General features: G+C 44.7%; 1 protein-coding gene across 1 annotated transcript; it reads right to left on the reverse strand.

Moving 5' to 3' along the window:
- Positions 1 to 4,325: 4,325 nt before the first annotated feature.
- LOC125435482 lies at positions 4,326 to 14,916 on the reverse strand. Its single transcript, XM_048501682.1, has 3 exons — positions 14,813 to 14,916; positions 6,533 to 7,132; positions 4,326 to 4,443 (listed from the first exon to the last, which is right to left on the reverse strand). Exons 2-3 carry the CDS (start codon positions 7,027 to 7,029, stop codon positions 4,326 to 4,328), a joined length of 615 nt encoding a protein of 204 aa, XP_048357639.1. The 5' UTR covers positions 7,030 to 7,132; positions 14,813 to 14,916.
- Positions 14,917 to 23,898: the final 8,982 nt, after the last annotated feature.

Genomic DNA, 23,898 nt, shown 5'->3' on the forward strand with positions numbered 1-23,898 from the left:
CATCCCAACCTTCTGACATACATCACATGACCAACAATATTCTCTTATATCAGTAGTGTTGTTAGATTGAAAAAAAAATTAGCCATTAGCGTTCCTCTAGTTTTGTTTATACCCATGTGAACAGCATGAAGCACATCATAGGCTTCTACCTGGAGTTGTGATAATCCTGTTGGTTATAGGGGCTCGGGTTTGTTACAATCTTCTGCTGAAACTCCAGGTCTCCAGCTATGTGGGTCTCTTCAGTGCAGCTTGGACTCTCTTTCCCAAGGATCCTAGAGTTACTGCCATAATTACTTTTCTCTTGGGCTGTGGGTAAGGCTCCAAAAGGCCTTTCCTTTTGAATATGTTTGCTTGGGGAACTTCCTTCTCCCTTTGCAACTGGCTACAGCCACTTGCAAGAACACAAATATTAAGGCCTACTTACATCTCTTCCAGTAATAAAGGGAACAAACAAACCTTGTATCACTCCAGCCTCATATAACCCACCGTATCTATGCCATTCCACTGGTACTCTGGCCACTTTGATTTTCATAGGGGAGTTGCTAACCCCTTTGATTTCCATCTAGCTATCAGGTATTGTATCTTGCAGTTGATAAAAGATAGGTCAGATGCAGTATCTACTATACTTAAGATAGTTTTGGTTTTGAGTCTCACTGGTTTTCTACAAACTTCATTAATCTTTGCTACATTTGTTCTCACTGTCCCACAGGTATATACTTCTTTCTCCTCTTCAGGGTTGTGTTTACAAGTGATAACATTGGCAGGGTTTTTATGCACAGAGTTCTCCTTTTGATTTTAACAGTTACTTTTGTATTGTCCCTTTGGACAAAAAACATAATATACCACTTCCTCTTTCAGCCATTCTATTGTATGTGGAGGGAACATTTTTTTCTATTATCGTTTGTCCTTTTTTGCAAAAATTCTGGCTTCTTTCCAGAGATATGGCCCAGATTGTCCACCTCAATTTTACGAAATTTAAATATTATCACCATTTCTATTGGCTATGTCTTGATAAACAATTTCCGCACTTAATTTTTTTAAAAAATATATATCTAGTTTTAACACTTTAAAGCCATTTGTTTAACACAAACTTTCAAGTCACTACACATTTCATTTTAAAAAATTCCCCAAGCTGGAAATGCAGGGGTTTAAAAAAAAAATCCTGGAATATTCAGGACTCAAGTGAAACCTTTTGTACATTAAATTCTTAAAGACAATGTAAGAAGGACCTTTTTCTTCTTTTTAAAAATAATTTTTATTGATATTTTGGAACATGTTTACATATGTTGTTACATCATTATACTACATCCTCCATATCTTTTTACCCCCTTTTTTCCACCCCCATCCCTCCATTATCTTCCTTTCACTCTTCAGACATGCAGCAGTAGGTTCATTCTTTCTGCTCTTATTTATTTATTTTATTTATTATTGGGTTTTATATACCGCCCTACCCCCGAAGGGCTCTGGGCAGTGAACAGCATAAATGACACATATACAATAAACCCTTTAATACATTAAAACAATTTAAAACGCAGCGATCAATGGCCCTTTCCCCACTTACCGTTTGCTGCACGCTACTGTCCCCAAATAGCGCGTGGTCCAGCGGCACTCCCCACGAGTCCGGGCGGCGACAACGCAGCCGCCCCCCGACTCTGCGCTCTCACGTCCCCTCAGCGCGCGTCATTTCTGACGCTGAAGAAACGGCACCTTCTGACTGCCCCGCGTGGGGAACACGACCCCACGGCGGAAATTGCTCGCACTGAGAGTAGCGTGCCGCAAATCGTAAGTGGGGAAAGGCCCAATATGACAAACAATGTCCGCAATAACCCTCATTAAAACCCTCCCAAGTGGGGGGGGGGAGAAAACGGGTCCCATAGATGGTAAGGGACCCTAAAGGAGAATGAAGGGGGCACTCTAGACCTTCAGATTTACACCACATAAAAGTGCAACATAAGTCATTGGTAGCAACAGGAGGATTCAGGTGGTGGGAGAGATTTTAAGTTTCCCTCCTTTCTTCACTGCCCGAAGTCCCTTTGAAGGTGGAAGGGCACTGCCTTTGCTGCACCACCTTTGGTTTCCACAGTGCTTCCCAAACTGGATTGCACTGTTGGGCAGCTAATGCTGCAGAATGAAATCACTTTGTAGATAGATTTGTGCCACAAGTATGGTGTTGGGTGAGGATGAAGTATAAGGTGTGCCCTGCATGAATTATTGGTTTATTACAAAAGGAAAGTGGACGAATTACTTGAGATGTGCACTGATCGCATAACAGATTATCTATCTGCATGCAGATTACATATTCTACAGGGGGAAGTGGGTAGGCCTTGGGATATTCATGAGTTTTAGACTACCTTCACAACTAATTTTCTGGTCCTTACAAATTGAGAAAGGAGAAGATGCTGTGTAACTCATCCAAGATCACCGTTTGATCTATATGTGTACCTATATAAGAGGTAGCATGTAAGGGAAGGGGAGTGAGTGAGGACTGGCATGCATGGGCGGGGGAGGGGGCTCGGCATCTGGACATGGCCCACCCACCCTAAGGAAGGAAGAGGGAAGGAAGGGGAGGGGTGGCATGCAAGGGAAGGGGAGAGAGGGGTGGCATGCAAGAGAGGGAGAGGGAAGGGTTCCTTCCTTTCCAGTTTCCTTCTGAAATTCCAACTTCATTTAACCAGTCTCTAAATTCAGTCCAGATCTTCAGTATGGCCATTTGTTTTTCTTGCCATATTTGGTTTCCTGACATTATTTCAAAAATTTCTAATTGTACTTGTTCCCATATATATTCCATCCATTTCTGTATAGTCCATATATTTTTATCTTTACAACCTAATGCTATTAATGCATGGACTGCCCTTATCATAAATTTAAATAACTTTCTCTTTCTTTGTTCTATTATTTTGTAATTCATTATACCTATCAGTAATAAATCTATGTTTAACATTATTTTTACTTTTATATATTTTTCAATATATGATATAACATGTTTCCACAATTGTTTGATCTCTGGACTTTCCAACCACATATGAATATAAATTGCATTTTTATCACCACAATGCCAACATCTTGGGGTGAGACCTCTTATTCAGCATATTTCTTAATTTTTATCTTATTTACATTTTCTATGATTTGTTTAATAGAATCCATTTCTTTTACTCCATCTTGTTGCCATTTTTCCATAATAACTCTTTTTATGAACTCTTGATCTTCAATCATATATTTATATAAAAACCCCTAATATTTTCCCTTTTGTCACATCCTATATCTTTATACAATTCTTCATTATACAATCTTCTTTAATCCTAGAAACTTTTATCTTTTCCCAGATGCTTCACAACACCAACCAATTCTCGGTTCCTCCTACTTCTATAAAATTTGCTAATGTTATCAACTCTCCTCTTTCATTATATAAATGTGCTACTGTATGTATACCTTGTCTTTGTAGGATCTTATAGCTTGTCCCCCTTCTTTACCGACCATGCTACCCAATCGTGCCGTGTCCAGAACCCCTGGCATCCATAACCTTTTCCATTTCTCCCATATTTCCATCATCACTTTTTGGGGCCCAATCAACTTTTGTTTTTCTATTTTTGAATTATATATCCCAAAGCTTCCAATATGCTCATTTATTTCATTTTCAAATTTAACCCATCTATCCTTATTATCTACCTGAATTCCCATCAATTTTTTTATTTGAAATGCCTCAACATAAAGCTGTGAGGCATTTATGAGCTATTTCGCAGACAAAGTCACGTTGCTCCGCCAGGACCTCCCTGCCACCTTGGAGACAATTTGCGAACTGGAGGCTCCCTTGCCATCTTCCGGCCCTTGTTTGGCCCAGTTTTCCCTGCTCTCTGAAGCCGCTGTTGACAGAGCCTTGGCTGCTGTTAGACCTACTACCTGTCCTCTGGATCCGTGCCCCTCTTGGCTTATTAAAACGTGCCGAGAGGAGCTACGACCCCACTATTGAATATGTCAATAGCTCCCTTGAGCAAGGAGTGCTTTCCTGGTGGGTTGAAGGAGGCAGTGGTCCGCCCACTCTTAAAAAGACCGTTGTGTGGTCCTAGTGAAGTCGGCCAAGTACCGCCCCGTTTCGAATCTTTACGTTCCTAGGGAAGGTAATTGTGAGAGTGAGTGTTGGAGCAACTGGGAACCCTGGAGGACACTTGTGACCTTCGATCCCTTCCAGTCCGGCTTCCGTGCTGGGCATGGGGCGGAGACTGTTCTCGTCGCCCGTCTGAACTGACACGCTCCGATATGCAGCTTGACCGAGGCGGATCGGCGCTGCTGGTATTATTGGATCTTACTGCAGCGTTTGATGTGGTCGATCATGATCTTTTGACCCGCAGCCTGGCCACTTCCGGGGTGCGGGGGCACTGTCCTTCCAATGGATTGCCTCGTTTCTCCGGGACCGGAGTCAGCAGAGTGTAGTCGCGGGGACAAGGCCTCCCGAGGGTGCCCGCTTCGTGCGGTGTACCTCAGGGAGCGCTGTTGTCCCAGCTGTTATTTAACATCTATATGCGTTGCCTTGCTCAGCTGATGCAGAGCTTTGGGCTGCAGTCTGCCGCCAGTATACTGATGACACCCAGCTCATTCTGTCGATGGAGGGAAGAGCCATCGCCCGCCCACCAGCTCTGGCATTGTTTGGAGGCAGTTGCTGGTTGGTTGAAGCAGAGCAGGCTAAAACTGAATCCATCAAAGACGGAGATCCTTTGGCTGGGCCGGGGGGGGGGGGCAGGGGAGTTTCAACGCCCGGTGTGGGAGGGGGTCTCGGTGGCATCGACCCCCCTCAGTTACAGCCTGGGAATCCACCTGGATTGATCTCTTTCAATGGAGACCCAGGTGGCCCATACAACCCAGGTTGCGTTTTTCCATCTTAAGCCAGGCCCAGTGACTGGCCCCCTTCCTCTCCCAGGCGGATCTGGCCACAGTGGTCCATGCAACGGTCACCTCCAGATTAGACTATTGCAACTTGCTCTACGCGGGCCTTCCCTTGCGACTGATCCGGAAATTAAAATTGGTCCAGCACGCGGCGGCACGTCTGCTCACGGGCGGTGCCTATAGAGATCATATTATGCCCGTGCTGCGTCACCTGCACTGGCTCCCAGTTGAGTTCCAGATCGTCTTCAAGGTATTGGTTTTAACCTTTAAGGCCTTGCGCGGCCTGGGACCCTCGTACCTACGAGACCGTCTGGCCCCATATGTCCCACGTCGGTCTCTGCGTTCTGCGGAGGCCAATTTGCTGGTGATCCCCGCCCCCTCTATGATGCGGCTGGCCTCCACCAGGGCCAGGGCTTTTACGGCCCTGGCCCCTGCCTGGTGGAATGCTCTCCCTCCAACTGTCCGGGCCCTGCGGGACCTCAATGAGTTCCGCAGGGCCTGTAAGACTGAGCTTTTCCACCGGGCTTTCGGGGAGACCAGCTGCTGATGTGGGTGCCCATAACAAACAAACATGCTGTGTAACATTCTAGACCCACTGTCCCTCTCTTAAGAGGAGTTTAATAGTCGGATGCCATCTATTTTTAAACTTAAATTTAAATCAGGTTTGATAGTTGAACGCTGCTGCATTTTAAGTCTTAATTATTTTATTTGTTTTATTGTTTATCTGTCAGTGTTGTACACCACCCTGAGCCCTCCGGGGGAGGGCGGTATAAAAATGTAATGATAAATAAATAAAAATAAATAAATAATATTCCTGTAGTTTAGGGATTCCTCAACCCATAAGATTCTTGGGCATATATAGAAGAAGAAGAAGAAGAAGAAGAAGAAGAAGAAGAAGAAGAAGAAGAAGGAGGAGGAGGAGGAGGAGGAGGAGGAGGAGGAGGAGGAGGAGGAGGAGGAGGAGGAGGAGGAGGAGGAGGAGTTTGGATTTATATCCCCCCTTTCTCTCCTGTAGGAGACTCAAAGGGGCTTACAATCTCCTTGCCCTTCCCCCCTCACAACAAACACCCTGTGAGGTGGGTGGGGCTGAGAGAGCTCCATAGACCTGTGACTAGCCCAAGGTCACCCAGCTGGCATATGTGGGAGTGTACAGGCTAATCTGAATTCCCCAGATAAGCCTCCACAACTCAAGCGGCAGAGCTGGGAATCAAACCCGGTTCCTCCAGATCAGAGTGCACCTGCTCTTAGCCACTGCTCTTAGCCACTACGCCACTCTTTTATTCATTACCCTCGGTCACTTTTGATTAAAGACACATAATTTGATTTTCTTATCCCATTCCTCAAACTGCTTCTTTTTAATTTCTAATGGTAAAGTACAGAATAAATTTTAAAAATTGGCATTATACACATTTTTAATGCCATAATTCTCCTAGAAATGCATAGACTCTTCACTTGCCAGTCCCTTAACGGTTTTGTTATTTTCTTCCATATTGCTTCATAATTATATTAAAACATCTTCTCCTTTTTATTTGTTATTGCTATACCTAAATATTTAATCTTCTTCTTCACCAGTTCCTTTCCTAATAGACATTTTTTCTTCTGACATAAATTATACAAATCAGACAACTTCTCTTGAACGAGACTGGAAATATACCTCATGAAGTCTTCTCCTTTCACTCCGCAGCTCCTGTCCCCTTCCTCAGAAGCATTCAGGGAGGTGTGAGGATCATCTCTGGGCGCAAAGGCTTTAAACTCTTCTGGAGTCACCTCAGAGGACTGCAAGGATGCCATCTCACTCCTCCACTGCTGCTGCTGCAGGATCTTCACTTCAGCTTCCAGCTTTACTTTCTCCAACTCCATCCGTAGTTTTTCTCGCTCGTGCTCCATCCTGGCCCGCTCCAGCTCTCTCTTCTCCTTGGCTTCTCTTGCTTCCATCTCCATCTGCATCTTCTCTCTTTCCAATGCCATCTCTTCTCTCCTTAACTGCACTTCCCATGGCACACTCACCTCACCAGCTCCAGGGGCTTTTTCTGCGCAGCTCTGAATTAGCAATACTCTCAGCTCGGTAACAGATTTTCCTTCATAAGGAATGTTCTTCTCTTGGCACCTCTGGATCAAGGCCTCTTCGTTTAGGGATAGGTAGTCAGCCATTTTGCCGCTGCTTTACTTGGGACGTTTGGAGCCCGTTGCTGCCACTACAATGGTCCAGATACTTTGGGTTGGTGAACGTAGTTGGGCCTTCAATGGTTGCCTCCTGAGAAAAAAAAATAAGAACTCAATTCTTTACAGATGCAGACAACTGAATTCTTTCAAATATAACACTAACATGATAACAATAGAAGAAATGCAGAATTGGGTACAGGAGAACTGGCCTTGTTCTTATTCTGTATGTCAATGCAAACATATAGAAAGCTTTTACACACTAATTTTTTAAAGACAGTCTTCTGAGGCCTCTTCTGCCAGCATTTTCATGAGGAGAGAATCTCCTCTCCAGCACTTCTATGTAACAGCCTCTCGTGTGGTCGGTCTTGAGGCTGACTGAAGCCAGACTGCTGTGGCCCAGCTCTGTCCACTGCTGTTAAGCCCTCCCTAGTCTACAGATCTCTCAGCTCTCCAGCTCCTTCCACCTCCTGAGAGAATTCTCTGCTGCCATTATCTGGAGTTCAGCTCTGCCCCTGTTTTTTGAGATTTTTCTGAGCTTTCCCTCCGTGTGAGCTCTTGCTGACTAAGAGATTTCTACTTATAGTTTCAACAGGGATTGAAACATTTAATTTTCGATCGGCTCTTATCAGGGGCGTAATGCCCATTGGGCAAGGTGGGCATCTGCCCAGGGCATCACCTTGTGGAGGGCATCAAATGCAGGGTTCGTTTTTGGGTATTTTTTTAGTGTTTTTCCATTTTTGGCCTGCAGAGGTGCAGTTTTTAGGCTAGTGGCACCATATTTTCAGCGTATCATCTGGAGACTGTCCTTATGCTACCCCCCAAGTTTGGTGAGGTTTGGTTCAGGGAGTCCATAACTTTGGTGCCCCCATTTCCCATTGTTTCCAATGGGAGCTAATAGGAGATGGGGGCTACAGTTTTGAGGGTCCATAACTTTGGCCCCCCTGAACCAAACTGCACCAAACCGGGGGGGGGGTATCATTAGGGAAGTCTCCTGATGAGACCATGAAAGTTTTGAGACTGTGCTTTCAGAAATGTGCCCCCCCAGCCTGCAACCCCCATTGACAGCAATGCATAAAATGCAGAACAAAGATTCTTGGGCAAATTTCTGGAATGTTCCTTCAGGGGGTGCATTTTGGACATATCCGCACCAAAATTTCAGAGTGTCATCTTGAGATTGTCATGATGGCACCCCCCAAGTTTGGTGAAGTTTGGTTCTGGGGGTCCAAAGTTATTGGACCCTCAAAAGGGTAGCCCCATCTCCTTAGCAAAGAATGGGGGATGGGGCACCCCCATTGAGGGTCCATAACTTTGGACTCCCTAAACCAAAATGCACCAAACTTGGAGGGTCCCATAAAAACAGTTTCCAGATGATACCCTGAAATTTTGGTGCTGATACATCCAAAAATGTGCCCCCTGCAGGAACATCCCAGAAATTTGCCCAAGAATCTTCGTTGTGCATTGAGTTTTCTGTATTGCTGTCAATGGGGGTTGCAGGCTGGGGGGGCACATTTCTGAAGGCACAGTCTCAAAACTTTCAGGGTCTCATCAGGAGACTGCCCTGATGATACCCCCCAGGTTTGGTGCAGTTTGGTTTAGGGGGGCCAACGTTATGGACCCTCAAAACTGTAGCCCCCATCTCCTATTAGCTCCCATTGGAAAAAATGGGGGATGGGGCACCCCCTTTGGGAGTCCATAACTTTGGACTCCCTGAACCAAACTGCACCATACTTGGGGTGTACCATAAGGACAGTCACTTGATGATACGCTGACATTTTGGTGCCACTAGCCTAAAAACTGCACCCCTGCAGGCCAAAAATGGAAAAACACTAAAAAATACCCCAAAATGAACCCAGCATTTTGATGCCCCCCACAAGGTGAAGCCCTGGGCAGCTGCCCACCTTGCCCAATGGGCATTACGCCAGTGGCTGTGGCTCAGCTCTGTCCACTGCTGTTCAGCTCTCCCTGGTCTACAGGCTCCCATTGGAAACAATGGGGGATGGGGGATGGGGCTCCCTTTGGGACTCCCTTTGGGAGTCCATAACTTTGGGGACTCCCTTTGGGAGTCCATAACTTTGGGGACTCCCTTTGGGAGTCCATAACTTTGGACTCCTTGAACTAAACCTCACCAAACTTGGGGAGTAGCATAAGGACAGTCTCCTGATGACACCCTGAAATTTTGGTGCTGATATGTCAAAAAGTGCACTCCCTGAGGGCACCAATGTCCTGGTGCAAAAAAATTTGGTCGTGGCGGAGTGGCCGCCCATGGGGGGGGGGGGCGGCATCCAACTCAGGTTTTGCCCTGGGCTACAGTTTGCCTCGCTATGCCCCTGGCTCTTATCAAAGTTTGATCAGAGGGGCCAATAAAAAAAACTACATTGCCCTAGTTGTCTGATTGGTCTCTTACCAGGCTAAGGATCAATGGCACAGCTCTATTTTCCTTCCTATTTTTCTAATTGGTTAGCTTTACAAACCCTGAATTTCTGTGATTGCTCAGCTTTCTGATATACATAAAGTCCTTACATTCATTCTGATTCATACAAAGGTGGCCAACAAATGCATTTCTTTCCTCTTCCCACAATAAACACCCTGTGTGGTAGATGGAGCTGAGAGAGTTCTGTGAGAATTGTGACTAAGCCAAGCTCACCCAACAGATTTTATGTATAGGAGCAGGGAAACAAATTCAGTTCACCAGATAAGATTCTACCACTCGTGTGGAGGAGTGGGGAATCAAACCAGATTCTCCAGATTAGAGTCCACTGCTCCTAACTACTTATCACACTGACTATACATGTGTATTCTTGTTTTAAAAAATTCTTCACATTAGTCTTCTGTTCATTGTGCAGATAACAGTGAAACTGAAATGCCTCTGCTTCCTTGTGGTATGCATTGCTAATGGCTCCTGTACAAAAAAAAAAATCCATGTACATATCGCACAGTACTCGTGTTTGCTGGGGAACTACACAAGACATTTGCATCACATGCACAATAAGAGCTTTGAGCCTCCCAAATGTGCACAGGATCTTTTTTGTCTGGGACCAACCCACAAGAGTATAAGCAGCTTTAGCTGCCCTCTGGGCATTTCTTTCGGGTCCTCCTCAGTGTTGGGATTCAAATAATTTAACAATTGTTTCTGTTGGTGAGATTCAAATAATTTAGCAACTGGTTGTTTACATGCACCATGTTAACAACCGGTTCTGCCAAAGTGGTGAGAACCTGCTGAATCCCACCACTGGTCCTCCTACACATCCATGGAGTCACTATTGACCCCACTGTGAAACTTACATATAAGTGACATGATTTTCACAGAGTGAAAAGGATGGCTCCTTGGTCGAATCTCCACTACTGTCTTAGCCAGGTTTCAGAACTACAAACTAACCAGGTTTGAGGGACGACCTCCCCATTGCTTGCGTGGCAGATTCTGTTTCTGGCGCTCGTTCTCCCCGCTAATCCGTGTTCCAGCAGGACCTGGTTGCAAGTGGCATAGACCCCAGTAAAACGGTTCAGAGCTGATCCGAGGGGAGGAATGAGGGTTGAAACCTTGACTCGTTTCCCGCCCTGATGTGTGACGCGGAATTCGGGCAACCAATCAGCGCTGCTTTTGCAATTGGCCCAGCAGAAGGGAACGCAAACGTTAAACAGTCAAACGTGTAACTTTGAATCGTTAATGGTTTACACAAATAACGATTGACTGTTTGCACAGTTAAACAGTTAAACTTTTACACATTGGTTTTTTCAATCACGCCCCTACAAGGTACATTTCCACAGTGGGAAAAGGTCCCGCCACATCAAGGCACGCCAGCCAATCAGGGGAGACCAGCAAAGCGAAATCACCTGGTAGTGGGGATTGCTAAGAGTTCTGCAACCGGGTGTGTCAGCTGTGTGCTCGCTGCGGTGGGGAGGGAGAAACTCTGATGAAGAGGACACGGTTTCACAACGAACAGGTTCGGATCTGCATGCAAATTTCAAGTGGGGATTCGACCCTTCACTCCTTCACAGAGTAGAAAGTGGCTCCTTTGTGTGAACTGATGATATGGAAACAGCACAGGAGCAGGGAACTAAAGCTACTTCTCCAATATGTTCTGGTGGCAAACCATTGAGCCATGGTGCACTTGCTACCAAGTCCTTATGTTGTCTCCCAACAAAAATAAGACTTTTGCAGTGTGCAAATAAGCACTCAGGATGGGCAGGCAACCCTAAATGGGCTATTGCTGCAGACCAAATGGATGTTAAAAGGACAACCAGAGGGATCTGTTGATAGGTGGCAACCCTAAATAGGCTGTTGCAAAGAAAAGGAAGATAGTGATCAACTGATGGAGTTCAGGTTTCAAGAACATAGTCCAGTGATCCATCTAGTCTGGCATCCTGTCTCACATAGTGGCCAATCAGTTACTCTGGAGGACCAATAACAGAGGACAGAGGCTAAGGCCTTCCTCCAATGTTGATTCCTGGTACTAGTATGCAGAGATTTCCTGCCTCTGAACATGATGGTGGCTAGTAGCCACTGATAGCTTCATGCATCTGATATCCTTTTGAAGCTATCCATGCCTGTGGCTATCACTGCATCCTCTGGCATCAAATTCTACATTTTAATCACTTGCTGTCTAAAGAAGTACAATACCTTTGTGACCGCCTTACCCCATATGTCCTTAATAGGCCCCTGTGTTCTGCAGAGGAAAATCCACTGGTGGTCCCCGGCTCCTCAATGATGCAGCTAGCCCCTACCCAGGCCAGGGCTTTTACAGCCCTGGCCCCTGCCTGGTAGAACACTCTTCCTCCAACTGTGAGGACCCTGAGGGACCTTGGTGAATTCCGCAGGGCCTGTAAAACCAAGTCGTTCCACTGGGCTTCTGGGGAGGCTGGCCGTGGATTGCCAGGCCCCTCCTGACACCCCGTATGTCATCTGTTGTGTCATCTTTGGCAATTTGTCGGTCCCCTCCCAAGCATGGGATCCAGTATGGGATTGGGCACCGCCAATATATGTGGGATGCTGCTATTGTTTTAATTTTTAATATTATAGTATATTTTATATTTGTTTTTTATTCTTGTTTGCCTTTGGCTTACTGTACACCGCACAGAGCCCTTCGGAGGTTGGGCGGTATATGAAATTAGATTGATAGATAGATTGATGATAGATGGATGGATGGATGGATGGATGGATGGATGGATGGATGGATGGATGGATGGATGGATGGGTGGATGGATGGATGGATGGATGGATGGATGGATGGATGGATGGATGGATGGATGGATGGATTAGATGGATGGATGGTTGGATGGATGGATGGATGGATGGATGGATGGATGGATGGATGGATGGATGGATGGATGGATGGATGGATGGATGGATGGATGGATGGATGGATGGATGGATAGTGCCCGCTTTCCATCTGCACAATGTTGAGGGACATTAATGATTGTGATATGGTCCCAATGGGGTGTTCACCAGAGCTAGGAAAACTACCTGTGCCTTTACCTATGGTTTAATAGGCAGAGATCAGCAGATGCAGGGTTTTTTCAGGCAGGAAGAGCAGCAAGATCACAGGCTAGTGTTTGCCGATTGAAGGGCTGCTTGCATGCATGGGAACAGAACACTTTGACCAAAGTGGTAATCCTCCCCAGCAATTCCTGTTCCCTATCAGTCTGAAAAATTCAAAGCACTTCACAGGGACACTTCACGACTTCTCCAGTATGTTATAGGAATCTCTGCGACCATCGAGTCTTTCTTTTCACTATGTGGAAGAGCCATCAACTCAGACAACCCTATCAGGTTTCAGCAGATTGGAAAACAAGCATGCCATTCTGTTAAGACTTCTTTTACCTCCAGGAAACGCGAGAGTCGTTTTATGTGAGGAAAAGGGTATTGGTTAAATCATTGATAACTGAGAGAAAGACTGAAGAAAACACTTGGCAACTACAAATTTCTGTCATGCACTGCAAGATCACAGAAGGGCCTCACTGTTGATTGCCATCACATGCAGCCAGTGCATGACATGCAGAAATCTATATATATAAAAGGCTAACAGTGTTTTTGTTGATGACAGTATACCTCAGTTCCTCTGAAAATTCCCATCCACTATAGTCAGCCAGGCAAGAGTGTTTTTAGATGTTCACATACCTGAAATTTCACACCTGGCCCAGGTAAAACACCTTTTTCCTGGTGCTCCATGATGAAGGACATGCAGCTGCCTGTGTGTAACTGTCACCCTTAGAATGTTCGTGCTGCTTAGAATGTTTGCTCAGATGGCCAGATAGGAGCAGTGGAAACAGAACACAGGCAGTAACTTGAGTGGAAGTGAAACACATACACACACACATACACACGAGGGAGAGGGAAGGGAGGGAGAGGGGGGGTGCCATGCAAGGGAAGAGAGGGAGGGAGAGGAAAGGGATGAAGTGGGAGGAATGCAAGGGAAGAGAAGTGAGAGAGGGGAGACAGTGAGGGGTGGCATGCAAGGGAGGGGAGGCAGGGGGCCCAGCATCTTGATATGACCCACCCACCCTAGCAGAGGAAAAGGGAAGGGAAGGATGGGGAGGGGTGCCATGCAAGGGAAGAGAAATGAGGGAGGGAAGAGAGTGAGGGGCAACATGCAAGGGATGGGAGGGAGGGGCCAGGCATCCTAGATTCCCTGAGTACTGTGGTTACAGTTAAGAAAACCAGGCACTCATTACTCAGGAGTAAGCTCAGTACAGCAACTGTGACACTTTGAATGGCTGCGTCGCGCCCCTCAGAGGGTTTCCTCAAAAGCGACACCCATTGCCACCAACCAAACGTACTCCCAGGTAAAGGATCATGACCAGCCAGCCTAGATGTGTGGGAGGGGTGCCTTTCCATCCCCCCACCCCACCCCCAGGAATGTGGGCACACACATCAATGACATCGCACAGTATCAGGCTGCGTGTTTGCATGAGCATGTACTGCTGGCCTTTGCAATTGATTTGCTGCTACGTTTCCTTTTCCATTTCACCACAACAAGCCACAGCAATGCATGGCTGGGCCCCACTAGTTTACTATAAATGTTTCCCACATGCAGCCGAAGATAAAATAAAACATTTGCTGTTGAACTTCCTCTTGTTTCAAGTCTTTCAGGGAGCAGTTCTTAGCCGAGTTATACCCTTCTCAGGATATTGACTTCAGAGGATTTGGAAAAGTGTAACCCTATTTAAAAAATGCATGGTAATAATACAGGAACAAGATCCCTGCAGGGTATAACGCCATCTCCACTCTCCCGTTGCCGTTTTCCATAGGGAAACTGATCTAGGTAGTCAGGAGACAAACTGTAGTTCCAGGAGATCTCAAGTCTCCGCCTAGAATTAGAAACTTGTATATGGCTACTGTATGGATTTTAAAAGATATTACTCAGTTACGTCACCTGAATACTAAGGGCTCTTGCTAAAGGCATCAATAAACACTTTAAAAAAACAGGCTGCCTGTTTTTTTATCTATAAATACAGCCTTGCTATACATTGTGCAACGTACAAACAAATACGTATAAGTGCTCTACAAATGAACTACATTTTTGCAATTTAACATGCCTTTCAGCCTTTCAATGAATCGTATTTCCTCCTGCCCCCAGCTTACATACAAAATGCTGTCTTTGTTTAATTATTATCCTTTTCTTCCACCAAACTTTTCAAACATATGACAAGGACTGACTCTCCCTGATGTCTTTTTCCCTGAAATACTTATTTTGGATATTAATGCCAGATTCAGCAGCTGCTGACAAACTGTGAAGTCTGTGAACAAGGCTGACGTCAAGAAAGATTTGCTTACCAATTTTAGTGAAGGGCTTCTTTGTGAAGCAACTGGTAGCCAGTATTAGTTGGGATGCCTTCCTTCTCTGCTCCTTAAAACTCCACGGTGTTCTTAACAAACCCTGAACCCTGACTGGCAATGAGAGAGAAAGCAATCTTCTTTTTATAGAGTTCTTCTAACACCCAACTGTGGAGTGAAGGAGTTAGGAGTAAATAAATCACATGATTTCCTGAGTTGCAGGATTGCTGGATGGTCTACAAAAACACTAGATACCCTTGATGTAAAATTGTCAACCAATATTATCAACAACATGCCCAAACACTTACACACACTCACTAAATAGAAAACTGTCCTGTCCCTTTAACAGAGGCCTATGTCTGGAACTGAGTCATTGAAGCTTTTAATGGTATGGAGAAAAATAAAATGCTATTATGCCTTGATTAAAGGGATAAGACTTTCCCCTCAAGCAGTGGGTAACCAGGCTCCTTTCCGGGATGACAGCTAGGGACCGGATTACGCCGGTCCTGTACCAACTGCACTGGCTGCCGATCGAGTACCGGGTCATGTTTAAAGTTTTGGTATTGACCTTCAAAGCCATTCGCATGCTGTCCTTGGCCCTGCTTTTATCTGAGAGGGACCGTCTCTCCCCTATATCGCCTTCTCCCTAGAGCTCCCTCCCGCTCATCGGGAGGCGGACTCTGACTGGTGATCCCTGGCACCCACACACACACAGGCTAAGTATCCGGGCTGGCCTCTACAAGGGCCAGGGCTTTTACGGCTCCCTGGCTCCCTACCTGGTGGAATATCAGGCTTTCCCCAGGAGGTGAGATTGGAACAGGGACTGCAGACCTACAAAGCTTCCACGAGGGGCCTGTAAAAAAGCGGACTAAACCTGTTCCGCCAAGCGTTTGGCCAGCCGGGATGATGTCAACTCCGCCATAAGAACATCTGGCCTCCCGTGGGTATATAAAGAGGGGAGGGAGGGGTTGAAGCCATCTGTAGTCTTGGTATTTTATGTATTTTATGTAAATTCATATATTATGATGTTTTAAATTGTTTTATTATTGATGGACACCGCCCTGAGCCTTTGGGGAGGGTGGTATATAAATATAATAAATATAATAAATAAATAAATAAACCCTAACTAGCATCTATCCAGTCCTCCTCTGACAGACCAAACCCTTCTATACTGCAGCCACCCTCCCATGTACAGATTTGTCTGTTCTAAATCATTGTTCAGCAGGTAGAAATTCAACAGACAAAGCCCATCATAGCTTAAGTTTTCTTCATAATGCTATTCAGGGGTGGAGCGAGGCAGAACTCTGCCTGGGTTATGAAGGAGCTCTGTGCCCCTGCCACACCCCTGCCACACCCCCACCCACCCCAGAACGCCCCCGCCATGCCCACACCACGCCCCATGCATGCCTGGTGCATCAAACCCCACCCAGCCCCCTTGGCGCTATGCCAGTGGTGCTATTTTATAGCTTTCGAAAAGCAAAACCACTGAGTTCTTGATCATATTATGGTCCCCAGGGGACAAACAATAAAAAGTAAATGTTTGTGCATAGACATGATTCAAAACTGATCAGCTGGCAACCATGTCTTAGCTCAGGGATAGGGAACCTGCGGCTCTAGAGCCGAATGCGGCTCTTCTGCCCTTGTACTGTGGCTCCACGAGCCGAGCTGCCGCCCCCATCCTTGCCCGCCCTGCAGGCAGCAGGGCGGGCGCACCAACTGCCCACGGTCGGCTGGGCCGCGCCAGGTCCCTCTCACCACTTCGCCCGTTGGAGCTGGGCTGGCTTTCCCCGGCGGCCGGTGAGGCCGAGCCACTAGCGTCATCCTTGCCCGCCCTGCAGGCAGCAGGGCAGGCGCATCCATGCGCTTCTCAGAATGAGCGGAGTAAAAGGTAAAAAAAACCCCTATATATATAGTGTTATCTTTATTTTAAAGGTCAAAAATTATTTGCGGCTCCAAGTGTTTTCTTTTCCCGTGGAAAATGGGTCCAAATGGCTCTTTGAGTGTTAAAGGTTCCCTACCCCTGTCTTAGCTCCTAGATTATCTTGCTGGACTTCCCAAACATCTTTCATCAACTTTGGAACATCCTCCCCAAGGAATTTCCCTTTCCCCCTCGGTGTTGTTTTCCACTGGCTGGTGAAAACTTTTTCTTATTTGTGGCTTACCCTAAAATACTGCTCTTCACCAGGGATGGCTGCAGTAAAGCGCCATTGTTACTGGCACAGACCCTTGTCAATTGTCTCCTGCAAAAGCCCTTGTCAATTTCATTTACTCCTAACTGTGCAGACACATAAATTGCAGCCAACGTATGGTTGGGCTTTCAAGAGACATTCAAAGGCGGTCTGCCATTGTCTTCCTCGCATCGTGTCCCTGATATTCCTTGGTGGTCTCCCGTCATAATACTAGCACAGGTCAGGAGGACTGAGAGTGTTTGACTTGTCTGACATCACCCTGAAAACCTTGATGGCATGTGTGGGGGTCCTCGTCCGACACCTTAACCACTACACCATGCTATGGGAGGAAAAGAGTGACCCTAGTAAGTTTGGAGAACCTCAAAAAGCAGCAGATGAGCCATACTTGCTCTCTAAGCAGAACCCAGTGAGGCTTGTGATCAGGAATGTACCGCTGTATCAAGTTTACTCCCAAGAAGCTGCCAGAGGGGAAGTCCCCTCAGTGCCACCCTCTCATGCCCAAAGCACATTGGTGGAAGCTTTCAAGCTGTAGTGAATGACACTGTTTTGAGTGGACACTTGGGAAACTACGGACAGGCTGGTGCAGGACGTCTGGCAGCATTTCTTTCACCCACCCCTACTTGGTTTGCCAGAAGGTGTGAATGTCCTACTATTGGGCAAAGGAGCCACTGTAGAACCTGTCCATCATTGGAATGTAGGCACAGATAGCATGGATCCATTGACCAAGCCCACCCAGATTTCTCACCTCTGGGAACTTTTCATTCTGGTTTAGGGGTGTGTGTCTGGTGACTTGCTTTCCCTGAAGCCCAGCCTTCATCCAGAATTGATGCAAACTTTGGGAACTGTGGGACCATTGGATGGAGGCGGGGCTCACGCACATCACCAATCTCAGATCCATTTAGTAAGCTATCATGAAAGCAAGCCTGCACGAAAGCAAGCCTGCCGCAAAGCCACGAAGGTGTTTACCCTGGAGTATCGGAGACCACAAGAGCTGCCACCACATCATGAAAGCAAGCCTGGGAGAGCCATGCTTGTTTCAGTAAAACCTGGGTTCTTTTCTCCAATAACTCCAACCAGCTGAGGTCTCAACGATTTTTATTGAAAAACAGAAATCAAAGAAATAAAACATAATTGCAGTTAAGGGATTGCTTAGCTGGTTACCTCCCTTTTGGTTCTTTGTCCCAATTCTGGGAACCCATGGCCCAGAGATGCTTCTCTGACCATGTCTCAAGATGGAATTCCAAAACCTTTGTTTTCCCCTTCTCAGGAAAACTCTGTCCAGGCCACGAGGTAATTTAGGCCTTTGAAGTTTCATCCCGGCACCTCTGCATAGTTTCCTGTCCTCCCTCCAGGAGATCAAAAGGCAAAGATGCTTTTCACAGTCATATGTGACTTTGCTAGTTTTACAGTACTATTCCATCACATAAGCCCATTCAGAATCACCAAATCCATTTAGCAAGCTCACCCAGAGTTTCCCCTCTGCAAACTGTCATTCTGGTTTTAGTGGATCCAGCAACTTGCTTTCCCTGAAGCCCAGCCTTCATCCAAAATTGATGAAAACATTGACAACTCTGGGACTGTGGGGGGAGGGAGGTCAAGAATATCACTACTTCAGCTTGCCATCATGACACCAGTGTAGCCACAGAGCAGTTCAATGTCACGTGGGGAGAATGAGTCAGATGTAGCAGAGCATCCTTGTGACTGGGATAAGAATCTGTGGAAGCTGCTTTTTGGACACCAGGGGATGAAGCAAAGTATAGTTTGGGCCCAGTCCATGCAAACTCAGTCCATGCAAACTCATCTATGGTCAGCAGGTAAGAGGGCTGCTGGAATTTATTGAAGCACTGTGAAAGAAGGAACCAGACCCCAACTATTGTGGAATATAAATAGCTCACCCTGGGAAATGCTGGCGTTGGCGCTTGAGAATCTGACCAAAGCCAGTCACACTGAGAAGTTGTGGTATAACAAGAATGCACATCTGTAGAAATTTAAGGAAGGAGATTTATTCCTGGTTTTGAAACCTCACAGGGTTTCTAAACTGTCAGCCGCTTTGGAGGGACAGTTTGCAGAAGCAAAGCCTGGGGGAAGACAAGGAACTAGGGTCAGGTTTGGAAGACAAGGCTCACCTGCAATTGAATGGTGTGTGATCATACTGAATTTCATGTGGTAACCAGAGGTCATGACATGAAATAAACATCTGATATAGACACACACAGAAAAATTGCAGCTGATGTCCAGACAGCAGATATTAGCTCCCCTGGAGAAAAGGGCAGCTTGGGGGGAATGGCTCCCATGGTATCATAACCCCACTAAGCCCCCTCCTCAAATTCTACCCTCCTTTGACTCCACTCCCAAATTTCCAGGAATTTCCCAAGACAGAGTTGGCAACCCTAGGCATGACCCAGTAGTTCTCTACTAATTTTCCCTTAAGACTGGGCATTGGGGGGGGGGCTGTCTAAACTGGGTAGCTGAGATTACATGTGGGGAATGGGGAGAGCTGCTATTATTTTTCCCCCTGTTCTCAAAACACCCTCATTCTTAAAAGGGTGTCAGTCATGAAAATACCCAAAAAGCCTGTGGGTCAACTATCTGCCCCACACACACACTCCAATTACTTGGATGAGTAACTCTAAATTTCTTTTTTTACATAACAAAATTTAATTAATACAAGTTTAAAATTTCAAGACATAAAGAAAATACATTGTTACCAACATGTTATTCTTACCGTATATACTCGTGTATGTGTCACCTTTTTCAGCACATTTATGCTGAAAAAGCCTCCATTAGTATTTGCTGTATGTTCCATTAGGGGGAGCTAAAGAGCTCTGATTTTCCTCATAAGGAAGAAAAGCCTCCACTTTCTCAGAACTGTTAAAAAAAGGATGTATTTCAGATATTAGAATGTTTGTATTAATTGTTGAGAAGTGAATATTGTGTTTATATTGATTGGGTGCTGCCTGTAGCTGGAGCCAGTCAACTTCACAGAGTTCAGTTAAGAAAGAACTGTAAAGGACTGAGAGACCCTGCTAGTCTGTTTTGCATAGCAGGCCAGAATTATATGCTGATTATTGTTTCTGTATTGGTTTGCCATATTTCATTATTATACTGCACACTATTGTTTATGAAACAGAAAACAGATTTAAAGTTTCTTTTGTTGTAAGTCTGGTGAATGTTAAGGGTCACAAAGTGGGATCACACTGGCAAAGACTTGAACTCCTTTTCCATTTTTGATAATATCCCCCTTGAAATCTGAGTTGTGTTTTAGCTTGGTTGCTAATTGAGCTAAGGTTTTTGTACCTTTAAAGTTGTTGTTGAGACCATATTGTTCTTGTTGACTTTTTTCCCCACTTACAGAGCTAGTTTACTGTTTTTCTTTGAAATAAATATTCAAAAATATTCAAAAACATTTAACCTACTGATGCCTGAATTAATGTAATTTTATTGGTATCTATTTTATTTTTGAAATTTACAATTAGCTGCTGCATTTCCCACCCTCGACTTATGCATGAGTCAATAAGTTTTCCCAGTTTTTTGTGGTAAAACTAGGTGCCTCGACTTATATGCTTGTCGACTTATACATGAGTATATATGGTAATTGGTAAAGAGTGATACATTTTGCAGTTTATGTCTTAAACTTAATAACTTTATTCCTTATTCTTTATTCTTCCACCCACCCATCCATTCCTCCCTACTGCTTTGAAGGTAGGGTTTATGGGGGGGTTGGGGGCATGCCCCGTTCAGATATTCAACTGTAAATTACTCTATTAGCCTTTTACAAAAGATTGTGTTAAGCTGACAAAAAAAAGAAAAACTGGCTGAAATTAACCAAAACGGCTGTCCTAATCTATATTTAATCCTTATCTGTATTTTAAATATTCAATTTATTAACATAAACAGATAAATTCTAGATATATTATAATCCATCAATATTCAATTGGTTCAATGTGCATGTCACAATCTTTAGATATATATTTGGTCCATAAATTCCAGTTTTTCTTGGAATTTCTTGTGGGAAGGGATTTTATCTGATGTGATAAAATCATGCAAGGGAGGAAGGGGAGGGGGCCAGCATCTGGACCTGCCCCACCCACCCTAGTAGGAGGGAGGGGGAGGGAAGGGGAGGGAGTGAGGGGTGGCATGCAATTGACTGGAGAGAAGGGGAGGGGGCCCAGCATCTGAACATGGCCCACTCACACTAGAGGAGGGAGGGGAGGGGGTGGGGTGGCATGCAAGGGAAGGGAAGGGAGGGAGGGAAAGGGGACAGTTATTTTTCTGTAATTTAAGTTATTTTTCTGCCCAGAAAGTGCAGCTGTTGTGCTTTTGTTTTCCACTCTTTTATTGTTGGTATGTGATCTGTCTTCCAGTACTTGGCCAAAACTAATCTTGCCACTACAATTAAATGGAATAACAACTGCATATAAGATTTTAAGGTATCTTCATTATAGAAAGTAGGGCCCAACAGGTAAGTTATAGATTTTTTTAAAAAAAAATCTTTCCCCTATTATTGTTTTGATTTGTTCATGAATTAAACTTTTTAGTTGCTTTACAGGTCCAACACAGACAGGAAAAAGGTACCTGCTTCTGCATGGCATTTCCAACACATGGGTAAGGGGTTTTTTTGCATTAAATTTTGCTATTGTTACTCATGTTAGGTAGTTTCTATGAAACATCTTTAAATAATTTTCTCTTAAGTCTGTGTTTGGAGTATATCTGTATATACTATTAATAAATTTGTTCCATTGCTCTAACATAATTGTCTCAATGTTTTTTGCCATTTTATTATATTAGGCCGTTTCCGCACGGCCTCCTTGCGCCCCCACGCCGCCAAGAGTGCGGGCGGCGTGGGCGAGTGCAGCCCGTTCGCGATCTGGCAAGCATGCGAACGGGCGAAGCCGGGAGGTGTCGGTAGATCTGCAGGCGGCTCCATGCCAGACGCCTCTTCTTCTCGCCCACTCACGGTGTCAGTGGCCGCCTGTTGGTGTCGCAGTCTCGCCCATACGCTGCCTCCTCCGACCCCTGGAGGTCGGAGGACAGTGTGTGGAGGGGTCATGGCGACGCCCAGCAGGCTACCTAATGGCGGACACCGTGGAGTGGGCGGAGACGGGAGACAGCGTCTTCCTCCCCAACAACAACCCTTTAAAGGGTTGTTGTTTAGGGCGGCCTGAGGCCGCCCTGGGGGGAGGGAAGCGCATTCAGGTCGCCGCTGCTGCATTGCAGCAGCGGCGCCTGTGCGAACGGCGACCTGGGGGCGGCATTTTTACCGCCCCCAGGCCGTCGTTAATGGGCCATGCGGAAACGGCCTTAGTTTTAAGAACATAAGAAAGTGCTTGCTGGAACAGACCAGAGTCCATCTAGTCCAGCACTCTGCTACTTGCAGTGACCCACCAGATACCTTTGGAAGCTCACATGCAGGATGTGAAAGCAATGGCCTGCTGCTGCTGCTGCTCCCAAGTGCCTGGTCTGCTAAGGCATTTGCAATCTCAGATCAAGGAGGATCAAGCTTAATTTTAACTACTTCAGTTTCTTTTTTCTGTTCCAATAAAATCTTGTATAACCTACCAATTGTTTTTTGATTTTCTTTCATAAATATCTTGTCTATATCGGTTAGTTTCATGGAAATCCCCCAATGAAGTTGGTCACTTAAGAAGTTATAGTTGAAAATAAGTAAACCAATGGTAGGAATGCTCTCCAAATACAAGTTGATTTCTAGATTTTAGGGTTTATTTCCCACTTTCCCTTTTTAATATATTTTGATAATTTAGCCATGTTCTTTTTCTGTTCCTAACTTTTATTTGCAATGCTTCCATTGGAGATAACCAATTATGTGTTCTAGTATACAAAATTCTTCTGTATTTAACCCATATTTTAAATAACATGTTTCTTATAAAGTGTTTTTTAAATTTCAGTCTCCTTTTTATTTGGATGATTCAGCCATAGGTAATTGTTCCATCCCCTGTTCATCTTTATTTTTGTTTTAAGAAAGTTTATTTCAAACAAAATTAAAATATACATACATTTAGCATAATAATCGCATATTATTTGTTATATAGTAATTCCCTAAATAGGAATACTCCAATACAGTAATTACCGTCTTGCTATCTAGTTGACTACATCATCTGTCTCACAGAACATTACATTATGATGAAGAAAAAGGAACTGCACAATACAATACGACTAATTCTAAATAAACTAAACATCTCAACTATATTAACTAAACTAAGAATTATCCTAGGTAAATCAGTATAGATGATATAACAAATAGTACAGTTTTAGAGATTGTCTAAGCTTATAGTTTTCAAATAACATATTTATATTTACCATGGCAGAAAAGCATTGAATTTATCCCAACAATATTTTTCCAATGCTTTGGATTCTTGCATTCTATAATGATAAGAATAGTAAGTCTAAATCCATATAGTTCTATATTCTAGTATACCAATCTTTTAGTAAAGGTGATTATTTTAATTTCCATTTTCTAGCTATCTCAATTTGAGCAGCTGTGAGCATGCAAGTCAACAATTTGGCATGCAGTTTAAGTTGTTTTTCTTTATTGAGTCCTAGAAGATAAACTTCTGGCAATCTATTAAACCTTATTTGCAGAATCTTTTCAATTTAAATATTGATTTTTAAACAAAATTTCTTAATTTTTTTACAGGTCCACTAAGAGTGAAAAAGAATTTGCTTTTCTTTTACACTTCCAACAAGGTAAAAAAAAACCCCTCTCAATTTAATATTGCTATGTTAAAACTTATCCCAGCTGCTTTTATGATACAGGGCCCATGACTCATCCTTGCACGCTTCAGCTCTCTCTTTTCCTCAGTTTCTCTTGCATCCATTTCCATCTCCGCTCTTTCCAATGCCATCTGTTCTCTCATTAACTGTACTTTCAATGGCAAA

This window comes from Sphaerodactylus townsendi, linkage group LG06, assembly GCF_021028975.2.
Source record: "Sphaerodactylus townsendi isolate TG3544 linkage group LG06, MPM_Stown_v2.3, whole genome shotgun sequence".
Lineage (NCBI taxonomy): Eukaryota > Metazoa > Chordata > Lepidosauria > Squamata > Sphaerodactylidae > Sphaerodactylus > Sphaerodactylus townsendi.